This window comes from Uloborus diversus, chromosome 6, assembly GCF_026930045.1.
Source record: "Uloborus diversus isolate 005 chromosome 6, Udiv.v.3.1, whole genome shotgun sequence".
NCBI classification, from domain to species: Eukaryota; Metazoa; Arthropoda; class Arachnida; order Araneae; family Uloboridae; genus Uloborus; species Uloborus diversus.
The window spans coordinates 2,821,069-2,837,834 of NC_072736.1; the positions used below are offsets into that span (position 1 = coordinate 2,821,069).

At 35.2% G+C, this 16,766-nt stretch overlaps 1 protein-coding gene across 1 annotated transcript in view; it reads right to left on the reverse strand.

Moving 5' to 3' along the window:
- Positions 1–16,766, reverse strand: part of LOC129224153 (SCO-spondin-like) — a 63,475-nt gene that overhangs the window by 14,401 nt on the left and 32,308 nt on the right. Inside the window, exons 7-12 of the mRNA XM_054858569.1 lie at positions 16,205–16,651; positions 11,082–11,258; positions 9,816–9,950; positions 4,987–5,163; positions 3,731–3,826; positions 2,461–2,583 (exon numbers count right to left, since the gene is read on the reverse strand). Of these exons, the coding sequence (XP_054714544.1) occupies positions 2,461–2,583; positions 3,731–3,826; positions 4,987–5,163; positions 9,816–9,950; positions 11,082–11,258; positions 16,205–16,651 (1,155 nt within the window). The remainder of the gene's footprint in view (positions 1–2,460; positions 2,584–3,730; positions 3,827–4,986; positions 5,164–9,815; positions 9,951–11,081; positions 11,259–16,204; positions 16,652–16,766) is intronic.

Sequence of the window (16,766 nt, forward strand, 5' to 3'; positions counted from 1 at the left end):
CCGGACGGTGGAACCTAAGGCTTACAGCTAAGTGGTGGGGTGTGTGCGGAGAAAAGTACATGATTAATAAAACTAGTCCTGTAGATACAAACTGATTGCGCATTTCTTCAGCAGTATTACGCCGAAAGGGAAGATTTGTTCTGATCCATCCCCATTACACCCACGGTGGATCCTAGATTCACATCATGGGACGCGGGAGCGTCCCGGCCGCCAAGAAAACCAAACGTCAGCAGCCAACGAAAGCAAATCCGCCGCCAAGAAAGACGAAAGAAAATAAACACGGCTAAGTTACAATTTGCACGACAGAACAAGTTGGGGTTTTCTGTGGGTTTGTCACCCCTCTGTATCTCAGCTACATGAAGACCCCCGGAGTTGAGTTTTGGTATACTCCATCTCTAGTGACCCCTGACGACGTAAACCAAAACACGATCCCCTGGACCATCAGGGGGAGGAGGAATTTAAGTTAGAAAATCGCTATTCAAAAAAGTTTTCGCTTTCTTTGACAGGGCTACAGCCTAGACGAAAAAAGAAATCAAGCTGAAATTTCGCACACACATTCCTTGTGCCCTACTGATGTGCCTTTCGTGCCATTTGACACCCCTCCCTCCCCCTTCCCCTCGTTTTTACCCCCATATTGTACCTTCCCGGGGCTCCTGTCACAGCGCCCCGGGGGGGGCTATGGTAATGATTTTTGGTATACATATTCTTGGGGGGCCATTGAGTACACATACGAAAATTCAACCCTCAGGGACATCATGGGCCGGAGCAATGAAAGTTTGAAAATCACTAATTTCACCTAAATTTTTATTTACTTACTCTCAGCTCATAGGGTTTGTTAATCTCTGACTGCAATTGCAAGGTTAGAACAGATCTAATAGTTATTCAAAAGTTGTCTTAGGAAATGAAATTCAATCAAGACTAAAACAGATCCAAAAGTTGCAACTAGACGTTAGATCGCGGATATCACAAATTTGCCACAGCGACTGCGCATGCGCGCAAAACTCATTGGGCTTTCTGTTTTAAGATTCCATGTTGTTTGTTTATATTTAAGCAGAGAAACAAATTAATGAATGGGATTAGAATGCTGCCCCTTTAAGTTTTGCCGATACGAAATTTCCTTCCCCCTGTTTTTCAGTTTTGATATATTTAAGGAGGGGAAAAATTTTGAATCTCGGCGCGAAACTGGGGTTAAACTATTAGAATATTTTGCGTGACATATTATATGAAAACTAGACGCGTATGAAAATGATACATCTAACTTTATAATTGAAAGCGAAAAATAGCCCTTTTTTCATTGGTTTGCTTATTTTCTAAATTAATGCATTTTTCACAAACATAACACATTATGAATTGAAAATATGAAATACGTGTGTCGATATCCGTGTTTTGCAGTAATTTGTTAACAGACAAAATTTCTGCAATTAATTCAATCAGGACTTTTAATGAACTAAGTCTGCGTGCATCTTGTGCAGTCACTGTGGCAAATTTGGGATATCCGCCATTTGACGTGGAGTACAGTTGTATAGATCTTCTGACACATTCAAATTTAAAATATTTAATGGCTTAGGTTTTTTTTTTTTTCGTCTCTTTAACAAAGACTTCTATCAAAAGAAAGATAAATCTCCAAACAATTAAAATTATCCCATAAAACGTAAAATAATATAAGGTTTAAGAAAAAAAAGTCATTAAATAAAAAGGGAAAAGTTAGATTAAGATAGCCCGCAAGTTGTAAAACATTTAAAAAAACCTTCATGAAAATGTTGAACAATCCGTCAAATAAAGAAACTAATAGAATTTCTTACGAAGTTGTAAAATACTCGAAAGCAATATAATTTTAAATATAGCATTTTATTATCCAAGAAGTTTTCTTTGCAACAGAGAGGATTGCAATAAAATTTAAACGGCCCAATTCTCGAAAACGAACATAGAATTCAAATGGTCAGAAAATAACTTGACGTAAAATTAGGCTTGCCATTATTGTTCCTTAAAAACACAAAACAGCGTTGTTTCAATTGAACATTTTCTGACTTGAAGCTCTCAATTCTAAAAATACAGACACTAATAATATCAATGCGAAAAAGATGTGATATCTCATCAAAAACAACCCTGTTGTAAAAATTTCCCCGCCAAGAAAAGCTTCGCACAAAACAGGATAAACAATTTAGAGGATCTATCCATATTTTAGAGGAGTCGAAGGCAGAAGGAGGTTCTAATGGAAGAGTAGGTGTGATGAAAGAGGAGAAGAGGGAGGATGATAGTTTGGTAGATGCTTGGCGGGCAAACTAGAAATAACTTTTTAAGGCTGAGGGTTTTTGGATTTAGAATGAAGGCCTTCTTTTTTGTGCGGAAAAGTTAAAGGTTTTCTTGGCGGGGAAATTTTTACAACAGGGTTTTTTTGATGAGATAAACTTTTACGGTAAACTCTAGTAAATTTTCAAAAAAAAAAAAAAAAAAACATACCTGGTGAATTGTGACATTTGCAACTTGGACATGGCTTTGTGGAATAGTCGATCTTGCAACCCTTAGAGCACTTGGGCGGTGAACATTGCACCGGAGGTTGACCTGTAGGGGGGTTTTGTCCACCTGCAAATGACAAATGCATAAAATCAAAGAGAAGAACGATTCTGATTGCAAAGTTTGAACCTTTTGTCAAGGAAGTACTTTGTCCCTGTCAAAATTAAACTGAAACGCATTTATCAGTTTTTAAATATCAAAAATTCTTTTATGGAGAGGAAATCCTATTTTAATTAAATTCACGAAGAATTTTTAAAGTTTTTAAAAAATATATGCGTTAGTCCAATTGTTCAACATAATTTTTACATCAGAAGAATGGTATAGTAGGGGTTAAATAATGAACACAGAATAGAATAGAATAAAGGGATGTACACAAGGTAGGATTTTTGTTATGAAAATGGTACATCTTTAAATGTTTCTTATTATTTTAACTCTTTGCTCCAGTAATAGTGTTATACGCCCGGACACAAATATAAATTCCATAACTACAATTCTATGACAGAAAATATAAATAAACATTGGAAATTGTGTATTAGTGTGTTCAAAAAAAGGAAATAAAATATTATAATGTTTTGAATAGAAGAATTACAACAGTGATGCTTCTGCTCATGTGAGCTTTGTACCAAAAGTTTCAAGATTTCTTTACAGTATCACTTTTGTCAGCGAGTGTACTAGATTATGAGGCTCATTGAAAACCACCATTGGTTTTACCTGAGTTGATCGACACGTCACATTGCCGCATTTTGTCGATCGAGTGCTCAAAGAATCATTCCATCAGTGACTACTTCGTTTTTAATTATACTCTAGATCTCGAACATCAGAAACCTGAACTTCATCAAAATAAGTAATTTTATTTTAAAGTTTTCAAGAATCGTGCTTTTTTCTCTTTCTCTCTCTTTGTAAGAAAAATAATCCTCTGTTTGGTTTAGTTTTTCAAATGAATATTTTGGAATACATTGAGACAAAATTTACTATGCTATTCCCTCTATTTGAAAATGTTCTAATGCAAAATATTAAAAAACCGTTACTACTTTTTGAGCTAGCCCTAGATAGGGATTCCACGAAAAATAGCAAATTTCGGCAGGTTGCCCACTGAAAAAAAAAAAGGTTGGAAACCTCTTTTCTAGAAAATAAGTTTTTCTGCAGTAAAGTCAACCCTCAATATCAGTAGTAGTAAAAGGACTACTTGTTGTACTTGAAAAAAATCAAGTCTTACCTTCTCCATCGTCGTCGCATACGCAGCGAGGACAAGGTTTCGCACTTTCATCCAGCCAGCAGCCTTCAGCACAATCAATGGCAGGACAGTTGTTACCTAAAACAGGAGAAGTGACTTATGTCATGTTATATGACGTTGTCAAAAAAGACAACTCACATTTATTGTCCTGTCCTCCTTATTGGGTTGCAATGAAAGAGACAAATTAAAGTTAACAAAAGTTGTCTACCCGGGCCCCTAGTTTTTTACTAGGCCTCTCGTCGGTCAGCACAGGAAAGATTTGCAGCACTTAAGAGAAGGAAGTAACACACAGGGCACCGATTGAAATCGCACCGGAAGCAAAGCGTTGCTGCTGATGTTTACATTTCTTTAGCATGTGTCAAATTAAGTCAAATGGGTGGTTGTTCGGCTGTTAACAGCTCCAAAAAAGTATTTCAGCTCTTCAGATTTCCAGCAGATGCAGAAAGAAAAAAGAAATGGATAAATAATAGCCCGCGAAGTGACTGGCAGCCTGGAAACGACGCCAACCGTTCCCAAAATTCCGCCAATGTTCACCTTCGCTCTCCGACTCTCTCGTTCCCTGTTTGGCGAATGATTGCCAATAAAGGTAGCTTTCCCTGTTGTACGCTTGCTCCAAAATGGCGGATGCGTCGGCCTCTCCAGTTATAGGGGTTTTAGGACAATCCGCCTGTTCAATTGACTTCGTAAACAGAGCCAAAATATCAACAGAGGTCCATTAAAATTGATAACATAAATTGTTTGCTTATTAAGCTACGAAAACCTGCGTCAGCGCTCTTTTGGGATGCGTCGGATTCTACGTTTTCAATGAAAACACTATACTGCGGTATGTATTATCTGAGAATCGATCTGAGCGTTAAAAATTCTAAGGTCAGCTGATACGCGAAAAGAAAAAGAGCGCTGACTGAAGCTACATCAAATGAAAGGGAAAATATCTTACTTGATTTTGTATAGGATGCACTGGCCTCAGCTGTTAGAAAAATAGAATACGACACATGATTTAACAATAAAAACAGAATCGAACTCAAGCTCCATTTCAGCAACATACTTGGCGAACAAAGAGCTCACTCGAATCCGTAACTATCGAGCTAAGTGCGCAAAATGTATTCTTTCACCGACATCAGTGTTTATCCTGCAGCAGCTGGCACAGGTTTCGACATTAATAAAGTAATTTATAGCTAAGATTAGGTCTTTAACAGCATAAAACATCTGATAATATCTTCGTCTAGCGGTCTTCTCACCTTTTTTGCAGTCTCTCGGATTGACGCACCTTCCCTGCTCGTTTCGGACCATCTTCCCCTTGCAGAAACATCCAGCCACGCACTGCATGGTGCACCTCGCGGGTTTTCCTTGGCTCTTGCATGTGGGTGGGCAAGCTGAGCCACACTGCTGGTACACTTCCTCTTTTCCACAGGAACCTACGAACACACGTTTTGCAGAAATCACTGAAAAGTATAACAATATGCGGAAAACTGTGAGGTGTACGGAGACTGGGTATTCGACAATAATTTCAAGTCCTGTATCATAATTGTTAAAATTTTGCATAATCGTTACTACTTTTAGGAGTTTAGCATTTCGATCCTTTGACATACCTTATGAATGACTTAAGTATTAAGGCATTGGGGAACAAACCTCTAAGTTTCTCTTACGTAAGAACGTTAAGCTATAAATAATGGAGCATTTTTGAGTTTCATATTACTACTGAAACACTGATCTTTGATAGTAACTCATTTTTAAAAATCATTTCATAAGCTAGAAGAAATGAGTATTTTAGACAGGATCATCAACCCAGCACATGTTTTGGAAATAGAAAGAGCAATAATTATAAGCAAACATTCTAAAACATTTAAAATCAGTTGTTTGATAAAATAGGATTTATTAAAGTAAGCATGGATTGCTGTTTGTTTTCAATATAAAATTAATATATTGTCACAAATTCTGTAAATAGTAATTATTTTTGTGATTAATTTGTCGTAATCTAGCTAAATTTGGCGTTTATTAAATTATCTTTCATCTAAAATTATTGTAGTAACGTAACCTGTAAATAGTTTCTTGTAATGAATATACAGCCCCCGTACTTTCGGCTGTAGTATACGGTCCCCTCATTTCTGAATAATAAAATTTGTGAATGGAAAGAAATAAGAAAGTTGTAGAACGGAGTAGGGCAATTCCACGGTGTCGGGCGTAGAATTTGCACGAAATTTACCAATAAAGGTTCATATTTTTCAGAGTAAAAATGGATGAACTGAGCCAATTTTTTTTCTCAATACTTATGTATGTAGGAACAATATAAAAACTTATAGAATTTCTGAAAAAAATTTCAAACTATAAATATTAAAAATAAAAAACCTCATGGTGTCGGACATAGATGAAAGGGGAACTGAAAATTGACGTGCGTTGAAAAAACCCAAGTTTCAGCTCAATGAACTGTTTTCAGATTTTTTGACTACTTGAATGTTGAAAAGTAAAGCTGAAATATGAATAATTTTTTCTTTTTCACCAAATTAATTCACGGATAAATAGCACAATTTTTTTTTTCCCTTGGTGTCGGATGTAGAATAGTTGGTGTCGGACGTAGAATGTGCAAAGCAGACAACATCCGACATGAAAAAAACATCTTAAAAAGCTGTTTAACTCTTAATTTGTTTATGGAATTATATGTTATGGTATTTTAAAGCATAAAAAAGGGGAAAATATGCATAAAAGGAGTCTGTGCAGAATTTTCCCCAGGGCTCCATTTTTTGTGAAAAATCAAATAATTTTGTGAAAATTGAAATAATTTGAAACTAAAAATTTTATGCAAAAAGAATGTAGGGAGGGGGGGGGGTCATGGCCCAAGTTATGTCATAGAACTTGTTTACAAGGAATGTTTTTCAAGACATTTCTTTGTTTTTCTGACAAAATATTATTCTTCTGAGTGTTCTTCAGGGATTTGGGGGGGGGGGCAGGGGGGATCTCATTGCTTTTGGGGAGATGGACACCTCTAAGGTATCAATATCTGTATACCATTCCAGGAAATTTGTATTTTAAGTCTTCACTCATAAAATAAGGAAAATACTATAACGAGAAAAAGAGAGATTAGATGCATTTTGTCAAGTTTTTTTTTTTTTTTTTACAATCTCTATGTGAACAACAAAAAACTCAATCTCTAGGGTGTAAAGAAATAAAGATTGATTTGTAGAATTTTAATGAAGAAAAATCTAACTTATTAACAAATAATAAGAAATTTGGATGTTGGTTACAAATTGTTGAAAACGAAACTGAGCATTTCTAGACACAAACAGGGGTTGTTGTGAGTTCACCAAAAATACCTGAGAGTTTTGAAGTGAAAACTGGGGAAGGGAGGAGTGTTATTTTTGAACTGAGAACCATAATGCTTCTTAAATATTCATAATTTTATACATAACTACTTTAATCGCTATTGATAAACATATGAGACTCATTTCTTATCTTCAGATATTTTCCCCAGTCAAAATATTGTGTATATGTTCTTTAAATTTATGTTTTGTAAAATATAAATATAAATACATAATTAGGCATGAATAGTATGTGTGAATTATTTAATTTAACCAGGAATTTTCGTATACTTAATAACCTAGTTTCAGTTAGGAAAATATTGGTGTCGGACGTAGAAATTTTTCTGACCATTTATTTAAGCATAACTAGTTTTTTGAAATTTAATTTAAATGGTTATTTTTAATTGCACATAAAATCTTTATATGCAGACAAAATATTTTGTAAAAATCTCCACTCAGTTTTACATAATATAAACTTTCAGCCAATTTGGTGTCGGACGTAGAATTACAAAAATGCCTTATATGAAAAAATCCCTAAAAATTAAGTTTTGCAGTTAAAGTGCAATTTTTTTTGTATATAACTCTTCTAGAGAGTTCTGAGAAGCATATTTTAGAGAGAATATTTGAAAAATGAGACAATGTAAGTATCAAACAGCCATTCTTAAGTCGTATAAAAAAGTTACTCGTAAGAACATGATCATAACAACCTGATTTGAAGCCTCAGAACTCTAATTAATTTTACTTTTGTTGCATATTTTTGTTATTTCCGTACACTTCAGATAATTACCTTTCCATTGGTACCAAAATTGTGAGAAAAAGATTATTTTAAAATTCTGCCACCTTTTCCCCTTTTCTGTGGAATTGCCCAGTAGGATTTTCTGGAATATCTGAGAAGCTCTCTTTCGATGTCTATAAACAGCCGTGCCACATGATAGAAAGTTAGTCTCGAGTGAGTTTTTGCTTGTGAATCGTGTCAGCGGTTTGCTGGAGAGCATGTATTAGCTCTGTTTTGCTAAGCCTTTGAGCTGTATTTTTTGCGTATTTGGATGAAAATACGTGTGTAACCGTTGAGTTTACGGTGTTGAGTGATATTTGCTTAATTGCTGATGATTAATTTAGCAGTTGTTAACGATCTTTCCTGTACATAGCTGTAAATAAATCTCTTGTGTTTTCTCAAGAATATCGTAATTTCAAGAAAGTTTGAAGTTGTATCACGACCTCTTAACAATATATAGAGTGTTTGAAGAGCCCCTGACACATTTTGAATTTAATTAAAAAAACAACAAATTGTCGGATGAATATGCGGTTTGCGCCATAATACTTTACAGGTTCAAGAATTTTTTTATTATACATAGTGGAGGAAAAAAAGGAAAAAAAAGTAACTATAAGTAATTTACATCGACGGCCCATTGTAAAACGTTTGCCTTGCAATAATAGCTAAGTTACATTTTCCTGGCACTGATGAAATTACTCACAGACTTCAGTTATCCCTTAAACAAAATGACTTGCAGATATCCAAAACTCCTTGGACGAATCACCCTACAGTGCAAACGAAATTAATGCCTTGTTCCTCACAAGTCATCCTTGATTAAAAAGCAATTACTCCGTCAGAAATGCGTGCAAAGCGTCTGAAATTTTAATTAACTATCCTTAAAATCTTGATTCACTCAAAGTCGTATAAAAACTCAAATATGTTGTCTATGTGAATCAATTGTAGAATTCGTTATTGAACCTTCAGATACAGAACCCTTTAGATGCATTGCGTGAATGTCACAAGAGCTAATATTAAATTAATCATTATTGAGCAATCACGATTGCTTATTGCTTTCATTTGACTGTTTTAATGTGCTATCATTTTATTTTCCCGCCAGCACCCTCTGCAGCATCACCGTCGACCGGCTCCTCACGATGCTGCTCCTATAGCGAAAACCGTCTCCAGGTTGAATCAATATCCTACACTTACACGCATACATACACGCACGTACACACACACACAAACACATACACCTACACACATATACACAAATACACAAACACATACACACACAACTACCCACACACTCATGCCTGCACACAGACACAAACACATATGCCTACACACACATACACATTCTCCCTCCCCCACACACAAACACTCATACACACAACTACCCACACACTCATACCTGCACACAGACACAAACACATACACACACAACTACCCACACACTCATGCCTGCACACAGACACAAACACATATGTCTACACACACATACACATTCTCCCCCCCCCACACACACAAACACTCATACACACAACTACCCACACAATCATACCTGCGCACAGACACAAACACACATGCCTACACACATAAACATACCCCCTACACACAAACACACATACCCGCCACACATAAACACACACGCCTACATACACACACACACTCGTGATCGCGAAAAACATAATTTGAATTCAAGAGGTCAAAATTCAAATTATTTTTTTATTTAACTGAAAATTAATCATAACAACTACTACTCTTGATCAAGTCACCTTTCAAGCAAAAGAAGATTTTTCAGAATCAAGTCATCTCTTAAGGAGCTACGATACCAGGAAGACACACGTTATATTTTCAACACCCCTTTTTTAGCATCGGGGCTTTGAAACTCTAAAATGGGGCAGCATACAAAGCTAAACAATCTTACTTCGGCAGAAAATCATAAATAAATTATTTTTTGGTGGGGTTTTTTTCCGCCCGACCGAAAAAATGTCAGTTTCGATTCTGTATCGGTACCTACCTGTACCACCTTTACACTTGCAACTGGGGCATGGTTTGGTGCTGTAGTCGATGTGACAGCCCTTTCCACACTTGAGCCTGTCGCAATGTGGGGGGCGGTGCGTTGGTGGGTGGTGACCAGGAGGCTTCTTTCCGGCTGTCAATAAAAACAGTAAAAAATAAGTGACAAAAATCACTTTTTGTAAAAAATGAATAAGTGAAAAAACACAATGTTATTGAAGCAGAAATTCAAACGCAATTTTAGTGTATTGTTACACGTGTAGTATTTGAGAAATTCCGTTTTGTGTGACTCTAATAAGTTGAAGCTTGAGCTTGACAATGTTCACTTGTCAAGGGGAGAAACAGTTACTTGAGAAGTTCAGTAAAATAGGGACGTGTTATTGGCGCAGATTCGAGTTGGAATACTTTCTTAACCCCTTCAGTCGGAATTATGAAATATTGGACCAAAAATGTTGATATTTGGTACACAGTGTACTATGGTAAAGGGACAAAACTTTGAGTTTGTAGGAGAAAAATTAAAAGAGTTATGGCACGTCCAATATTCCGGACTTGTATTTTTGAAATCAATATTTCATGTACAAAAACGATAAAATACCGAACAAACTTCATTATAAAATGTTCTACAAACAATTATAAAACATAATATAAGCGTTTGAAACGATTAATTACATATTTTTAAAAAAATCAGGAAAAAAACCTCGCTTTTCAGATGAAAATCCATGGTTGGAAAAATGAGCCACTCTCTGTCTTTCAATTCTTATATGTCAGTGTTGTCCATCCCAAAACGAAAAATTATTTCACAGATTATAATAAGTAGAACGTAAAGAGTCAAAACTACAAAAAAAAATCAACTAATTAAATCAATTATTAAATGATTAGCAGCTGTTTAAAGTGTATGTCCGGTATACCGGACACCAGGTCTGAAGGGGTTAAAACAACTACAAACGTAACCTAACTCAAGTCAGCCCTTCCAAACTACCCCAAAACGAAGTAAACACTGTCAAGAGCAAGCTTCAATGTAACAGAGCCGCACAATACAAGTGCGAAAAAAACGACATTCGACAGCAAATCAAATTGGCACTAGATGACGTGAAGCAAAAAATAAATAAATGAATAAACCAAATTGTATGAATAGTTCACTGCAATTATAACGATTAATAAAATGTCATATTTTTGAACTAAACAAGATTTTCAATGAATTAATAAAATCCATCGTAAATCCCTGGTTTACATCATTGTGGGGCAAGCGTCTTAGAATTCCATTTACCTTTCTTACAATCGTAGAGTTTCACACATTTCCCATTGCTGTCCTTCACGAGACCATTCTTACAGAAGCACCCGGCCACGCATTGTCTGGTGCAGCGAACCGACTTTCCCTTGTTCTCGCAAGTCGGCGGACAAGCACTGCCGCATGGTTTGTACACTTGGTTCTTTCCACAAGACTCTGGAAGATAAATTAATTAATACTTACTTATTATTAGTTATGTTTAAGGAGTCACAGTACCTTTCAAACTTTTTTTTTAAATTTAAGTAAATTTTATATTTTTTTGAAACCATAACATGCATACTTATTTCTTAATCAATAATTTATTTTCAAAATTTAAAAATATTGCCTACTTTTTTCAAAAATTCAAAAATTTGAAGAAAATTTCAATTTTTTAAAATCCCTAAGGCTTTTTTTATTTTTGCACTAATTTTAAAAAGGTTTTATGCTAAACGATCACTATAATCATCTCTAAAAACCTGTGCATTCATTTGCTTATGAGTTTATTAAAAAGATTTCTGTGATTAATTATGTAAAAAAGTTTTTTTTTTTTTTTAATTTGGATTTTAAAGGTTTAACATGCTCTAAACATTTGAGTAATTTATAAAATGCTTGTCCAATGCACAGTTTTGTCAAATATGTTATACCAATTGCAAAAAGTATTACTTCAAAGTTGTATCTTTAATAGAAAAAAACCCTTAGGGAATTCTAATGACATGAAAACACAAAAAAAACATCATCGAGAAAAAGCAATTTAAAGTTTTTTTTTTTTTTTTTTTTTTTTTTTTTTTGCATAAGAACACATAGCGATCATGGCCTAAAACCACTCACAACTTTTTAAATATTTGAACTAAAGCAATGAAACTTTTCCCCCTGTGTTTAGAATAGTTTTTAGTTTTGAAATAAGCAATAAAAAATTTTTTGATTGTTTCATCATTTTTGAGGTACTGTAACCCCTTAAAGGTGAATAAATGTACAGTCTGACCCACAGGAGACGTGGAATCTGGCAAGCGGCCGACTTAAGCCGATTCCATTTAAATAAATTTATCGGGAGAGAAGGGAAAATAGCGATGGGATTTTGATACACGTGTTTTATAATGTCACTAGGTTCTTATTAATTTATTGCATTCTCAAAGTTGAAAATGAGGTGAAACAAAAAACAATTTGTGTGGAAACGGCAGAAAGAAAAGAAAATGTTTTTGATTTCATCCGGAAATAAAAAAGCTGAATGGAAAGCTCAAAAATATGCAGTAAAAAAACAAATCAATTAATTTTTGTAGTGAAAATATAGAGCGAATATAGTTTAGATTTTAAAAACTACTGCCGTGACCAAATTGTCACTTTTACACAACTGCTTCTAAAGAATTGAGAGGCAAAAGTGCGCATCTCCAACGAAGAAACTACCACTCCTGTAAGATAAATTGATCGGTTTATAACTTTGTCATTGGTGTTTGGCTAATCCGCTGTTTTTATCTTTTAAGCTGCATGCTTATCTGCTCTTGGCTTTTGTCGGATGTCTTTTCATCCATAAGCTCATTATTTTTTGCATTGAAAAAGGCGTTCCCTGTAACGCCGAAACACGTGTCTGCTGTAATTTACAAATTTGTGCTTCTACTTACGTTGTCTTGTCTGACTTTACCACTCCTGTAACCTAAAAGATATGACCATTTTCGCCTATAAACCGGATGTTTGCCTTTCCATCTCATCGCTGGTCAGACTATACTGAGGTACTTTGGTTGTGACCGCTGACGGAGTGGTGTAGTGGTTAAGCGTTGGCATCTTATACCCTAAGGCGCAGGTTCGAACCTGACTCCAGTCGGTTTCTATTCAAGATCCAGAAAATCGACAGTGTTCATGCCGTTCGAGTATGCGGCACGAAAAAGATCCCTCGAGTCCTCGCTTAGCTTTGATCACTTCATTGGTCTTCAGCGGGCACCCTGTATAACACCTCTTCTCTACATAGTATAAAATGAAGTCTCCAAAAAGCGTCTGTGTGTTTGAACTCGCAAAACTCGAGAACTACCCGGCCGATTTTGCTGAAATTTTCACAATTTGTTCCTTTATGTCCTGAGAAGGTTTGCAGACCAGTTCGGAAACAATTCGATAAATAGTTCTTTTTTTATTCCAATTTAGGCTCAATTTTCACATAAATTCCGGAATGTGGGGGTGAAAAATTACTCGCAAATAGTAATATTATATATCCTTGCAAAGGGAAGAATTTTCCGCGTTCTACGCAATTTGTTCCAATGCTCTAACTTAATTGCGGCGGGAGTTTTTTACGTTTTCAACTCGAATTTTTTTAGGCTTAGCTGAAATTTAGGCACTTCTTTCTTCATTAAATCCATCAATAAAAAGTGAAGGAATTGTCCCACAGTTTTCTTTTTGACAGCATTGGAAAGAGCTGCTTTTTTTACTCCAGATCTAACTCGACCTAAGGTCGAAAGTTTAACCCTCTATCTCCATTAGAAAAAAAGTTACAAGCGAATTAAATGAAGTTCAAAAATCTGTTCTCTATTCAAGTTTTTAACCATTTCATTTTGCGTTTCCACGGTAACGCTTTTTGAATCCATTGTTTATTTCCATCTTTCTCATTTTCAATTCTTAAACTTATTTTATTTTGTGTTTCTATGGTTACGCCTTTTAAATCCATCTTTCTCATTTTATTTTAATTTCTTAAAAGTATTTTAGTGTCTGTCGTCACTGTTTGGCGAGAAAATTTTGCATGATGGTTTTTTTTCTTTCATTTATCCTGGTTTTTGAAGATACTTCACGTGACGCAATTGTTTTTTGTTTTTTTTACAAGGTAGACCGAGCAAAGCCGGGCAACGCAGCTAGTCTATTCTATAACCATTCTTACACAAGCAACGATAAAATTAAAAATTTTAAAAACCCCGACTGAGTCGCATCTGTAGAATCAAGAGGGAAAATTGAAAATCCTTTAAAAAGCCTTATGTTATTAAAAATCAATGTCAGGTATTTTATTTGCTATTAAATAGAAACTAGCAACAGATAAAAATTTTAAATCATTGCGTTTTACTTCCTTGTCGGTCCAATTCGGTTATCAATCGCGTGAATAAAGGCTTAGCTGTTATTAAAATCTGCTTTAAAAAGACCTTATAATTCGAGTTCTATGAAACATGGAAGTTTCAAAGTTATTCTATCAGAGGTGGAAAAAATTATCTTTATTTTGGTATTAAATTTTTAAAATGTTAACTATGTTTTCATTGCAAAAATAGCGAAAAGCCTTTTAGAGGTTTTTAATTAATATCTTCGTTAATTAATGTCATCCAAAGATGTAACCTAGCGAAGAACACTCTCGATCAACTCTCCTTTCGAATATATTTTTTTTTTTCAAAATCGGTTCATCCGTTTAGGCGCTAGAGTGTCACAGACAGACAAACAGATACACAGACACGTCAAACTTATAACCACCTTCCTTTGTGTGTCTGGGGGTTGAAAATGACTTATTTACGTAGGAAAACTCTTCTGCAATAGGGTCGTTTCCAAAATTTTAAAAGTATTTTTTTCTGAAAGAGCATGCTTAAAAAATATAGAATCTGGCCATTTTTTAAATAATTTCTTTAAGTTTAATATTTTTAAAAAATTACATAAATCGGTGCTCTTTCATCGTTTAACGCTTCTGCCGATGACATCACAAATGATGAAATGCGATTCAGTGTTGCCATTCACGGTCCAAATTATTTAATTCGCATCTTTACTCACGTGTATTGGCAACGATAGGGTTGATAACAAGCGTAGAGCGCAATTTTAATTCGCTGCTTGATTATCATAACGTGGAAACGTAGTAGAAAGATGCGCCAAATTGCATCATTTGTGACGTCATAAAGAAAACGCCTTGTTTGAATAATCGGACATTAAAAAAAAAATAATTAAAAAAAAAACTGTTGGGAAAATAAAAGTATTTTCCGAGTCCTTTTTTTTTTTTTTTTTTTTTTGCTCATTCTATTTATTTCAATGACTAAAAGTAGTACTTTTGACTGAAGGAAACCACCCCATTTTCAGAAAAACCTTACATAAAACCTGCAGAAGACAGATTACTATTCAAAATGTCCATTCTAACCTTGAAATACTGGCTATGAATTCGTGGGGTGAATACTAAAACTAGATAATTACCATTCAGATATTTCGAGAAAAACTCAACAAACGATTTTTCTTTTCAAGATTTTTGGAGAATGTGAAAACTTGATTAAATATTATTTAAATGTTATTTGACTATTATTTCTAAATTTTTCTGAATTAGAAGCATTTATGTCTTCAGTCGAAAAAAAACAAAACACAACATTCAACACAACAAAAATGAAAAAGTCCATTTTGCCAAATTTTTAGTTACTTAACTGTAGTATACTCACCCCGTGAATTGTACATCGTGTCTCTACAAGTTTTAACACAGTCGAACTCTCTTATAAGGAGCGCGAAGGGACTGCGATTATTGCTCAATATACCCGAGTGCTCGTAAAAAACGGATTCGAGAACAAAATCATAAAAATTTATACATGCTTGCTTTGTTATTTTTATATTTCTCCACAGCACCAAAGGAATTGGTTACTGCATACGTGGCTTCAAAATAGTTTTCTGCATTTTAGAAGCCATTGAATAGTCGAAAATTGTTAAACTTAAAATTCTTTATATTTGTCGCTATTGTGATTACTTTCATTATTTTTTTTTTAATCTGCATGAGCTTGATTTTGAGCTACAATATCCTCCCCCCCCCCCGGAAGTATATTTAATAAATGATAACATTCGCTTCAACAAATATATAATTCTTAAATACTCCTCTACTCCATAATTTCAAAAAAAAAAAAAAAAAGGCGGCGTTATCGCTTGTTTTAGGATTAATGTCTTATCTCTCAACTCTTTCGGTTAAATTCAAAATGTTAATTTAATTTTCCAAAAATAAAATAATTTTTTCTGATTAGAATATCAACAGAAAATTTATGAATGACAATAATATTGCTCGCTTTAAGCGGGGTGAGCTCTTTTAAAGCGAGTTATGCTCCCACAGACTTACCATTTTACCAACCAAGTTTTTGATTTCCTCACTAAGTCAGAGTTCTCGTTAAAACAGGGCTTGTTGTAAGCGATAGCAAACAATTATTGAATCCTACCTGGCGACTTGTTTCTGCAGTCACAAGAAGGACAAGGTTTGCTCTTGTAGTCGATGGTGCATCCTTCATCACATTTAGGCATGGAACAGTGCTTCGGGGGCCGAGTAGCAGGGCCATGTGTTGGCTTCTTACCGGGGCCGTGAGTTGGTTTCTTTCCAGGGCCATGGGTAGGCTTCTTTCCAGGGCCATGGGTAGGCTTCTTTCCAGGACCATGGGTAGGCTTCTTTCCGGGGCCGTGAGTTGGCTTCTTTCCGGGACCATGGGTAGGCTTCTTTCCGGGGCCGTGAGTTGGCTTCTTTCCGGGACGATGAGTAGGTTTCTTTCCAGGGCCATGGGTAGGCTTCTTTCCGGGGCCGTGAGTTGGTTTCTTTCCAGGATGATGTGTAGGCTTCGTTCCAGGACCATGAGTAGGCTTCTTTCCAGGGCCATGAGTAGGCTTCTTTCCTCCTGTTAACAGTAAATTAAGAGAATGAGCCTTAACTAACACACTGTATCTGGTTTTTTTTTTCCAACTAAACATATATATTTCTATTAATACTAATCAGCCCAAGACTGCTTGTAT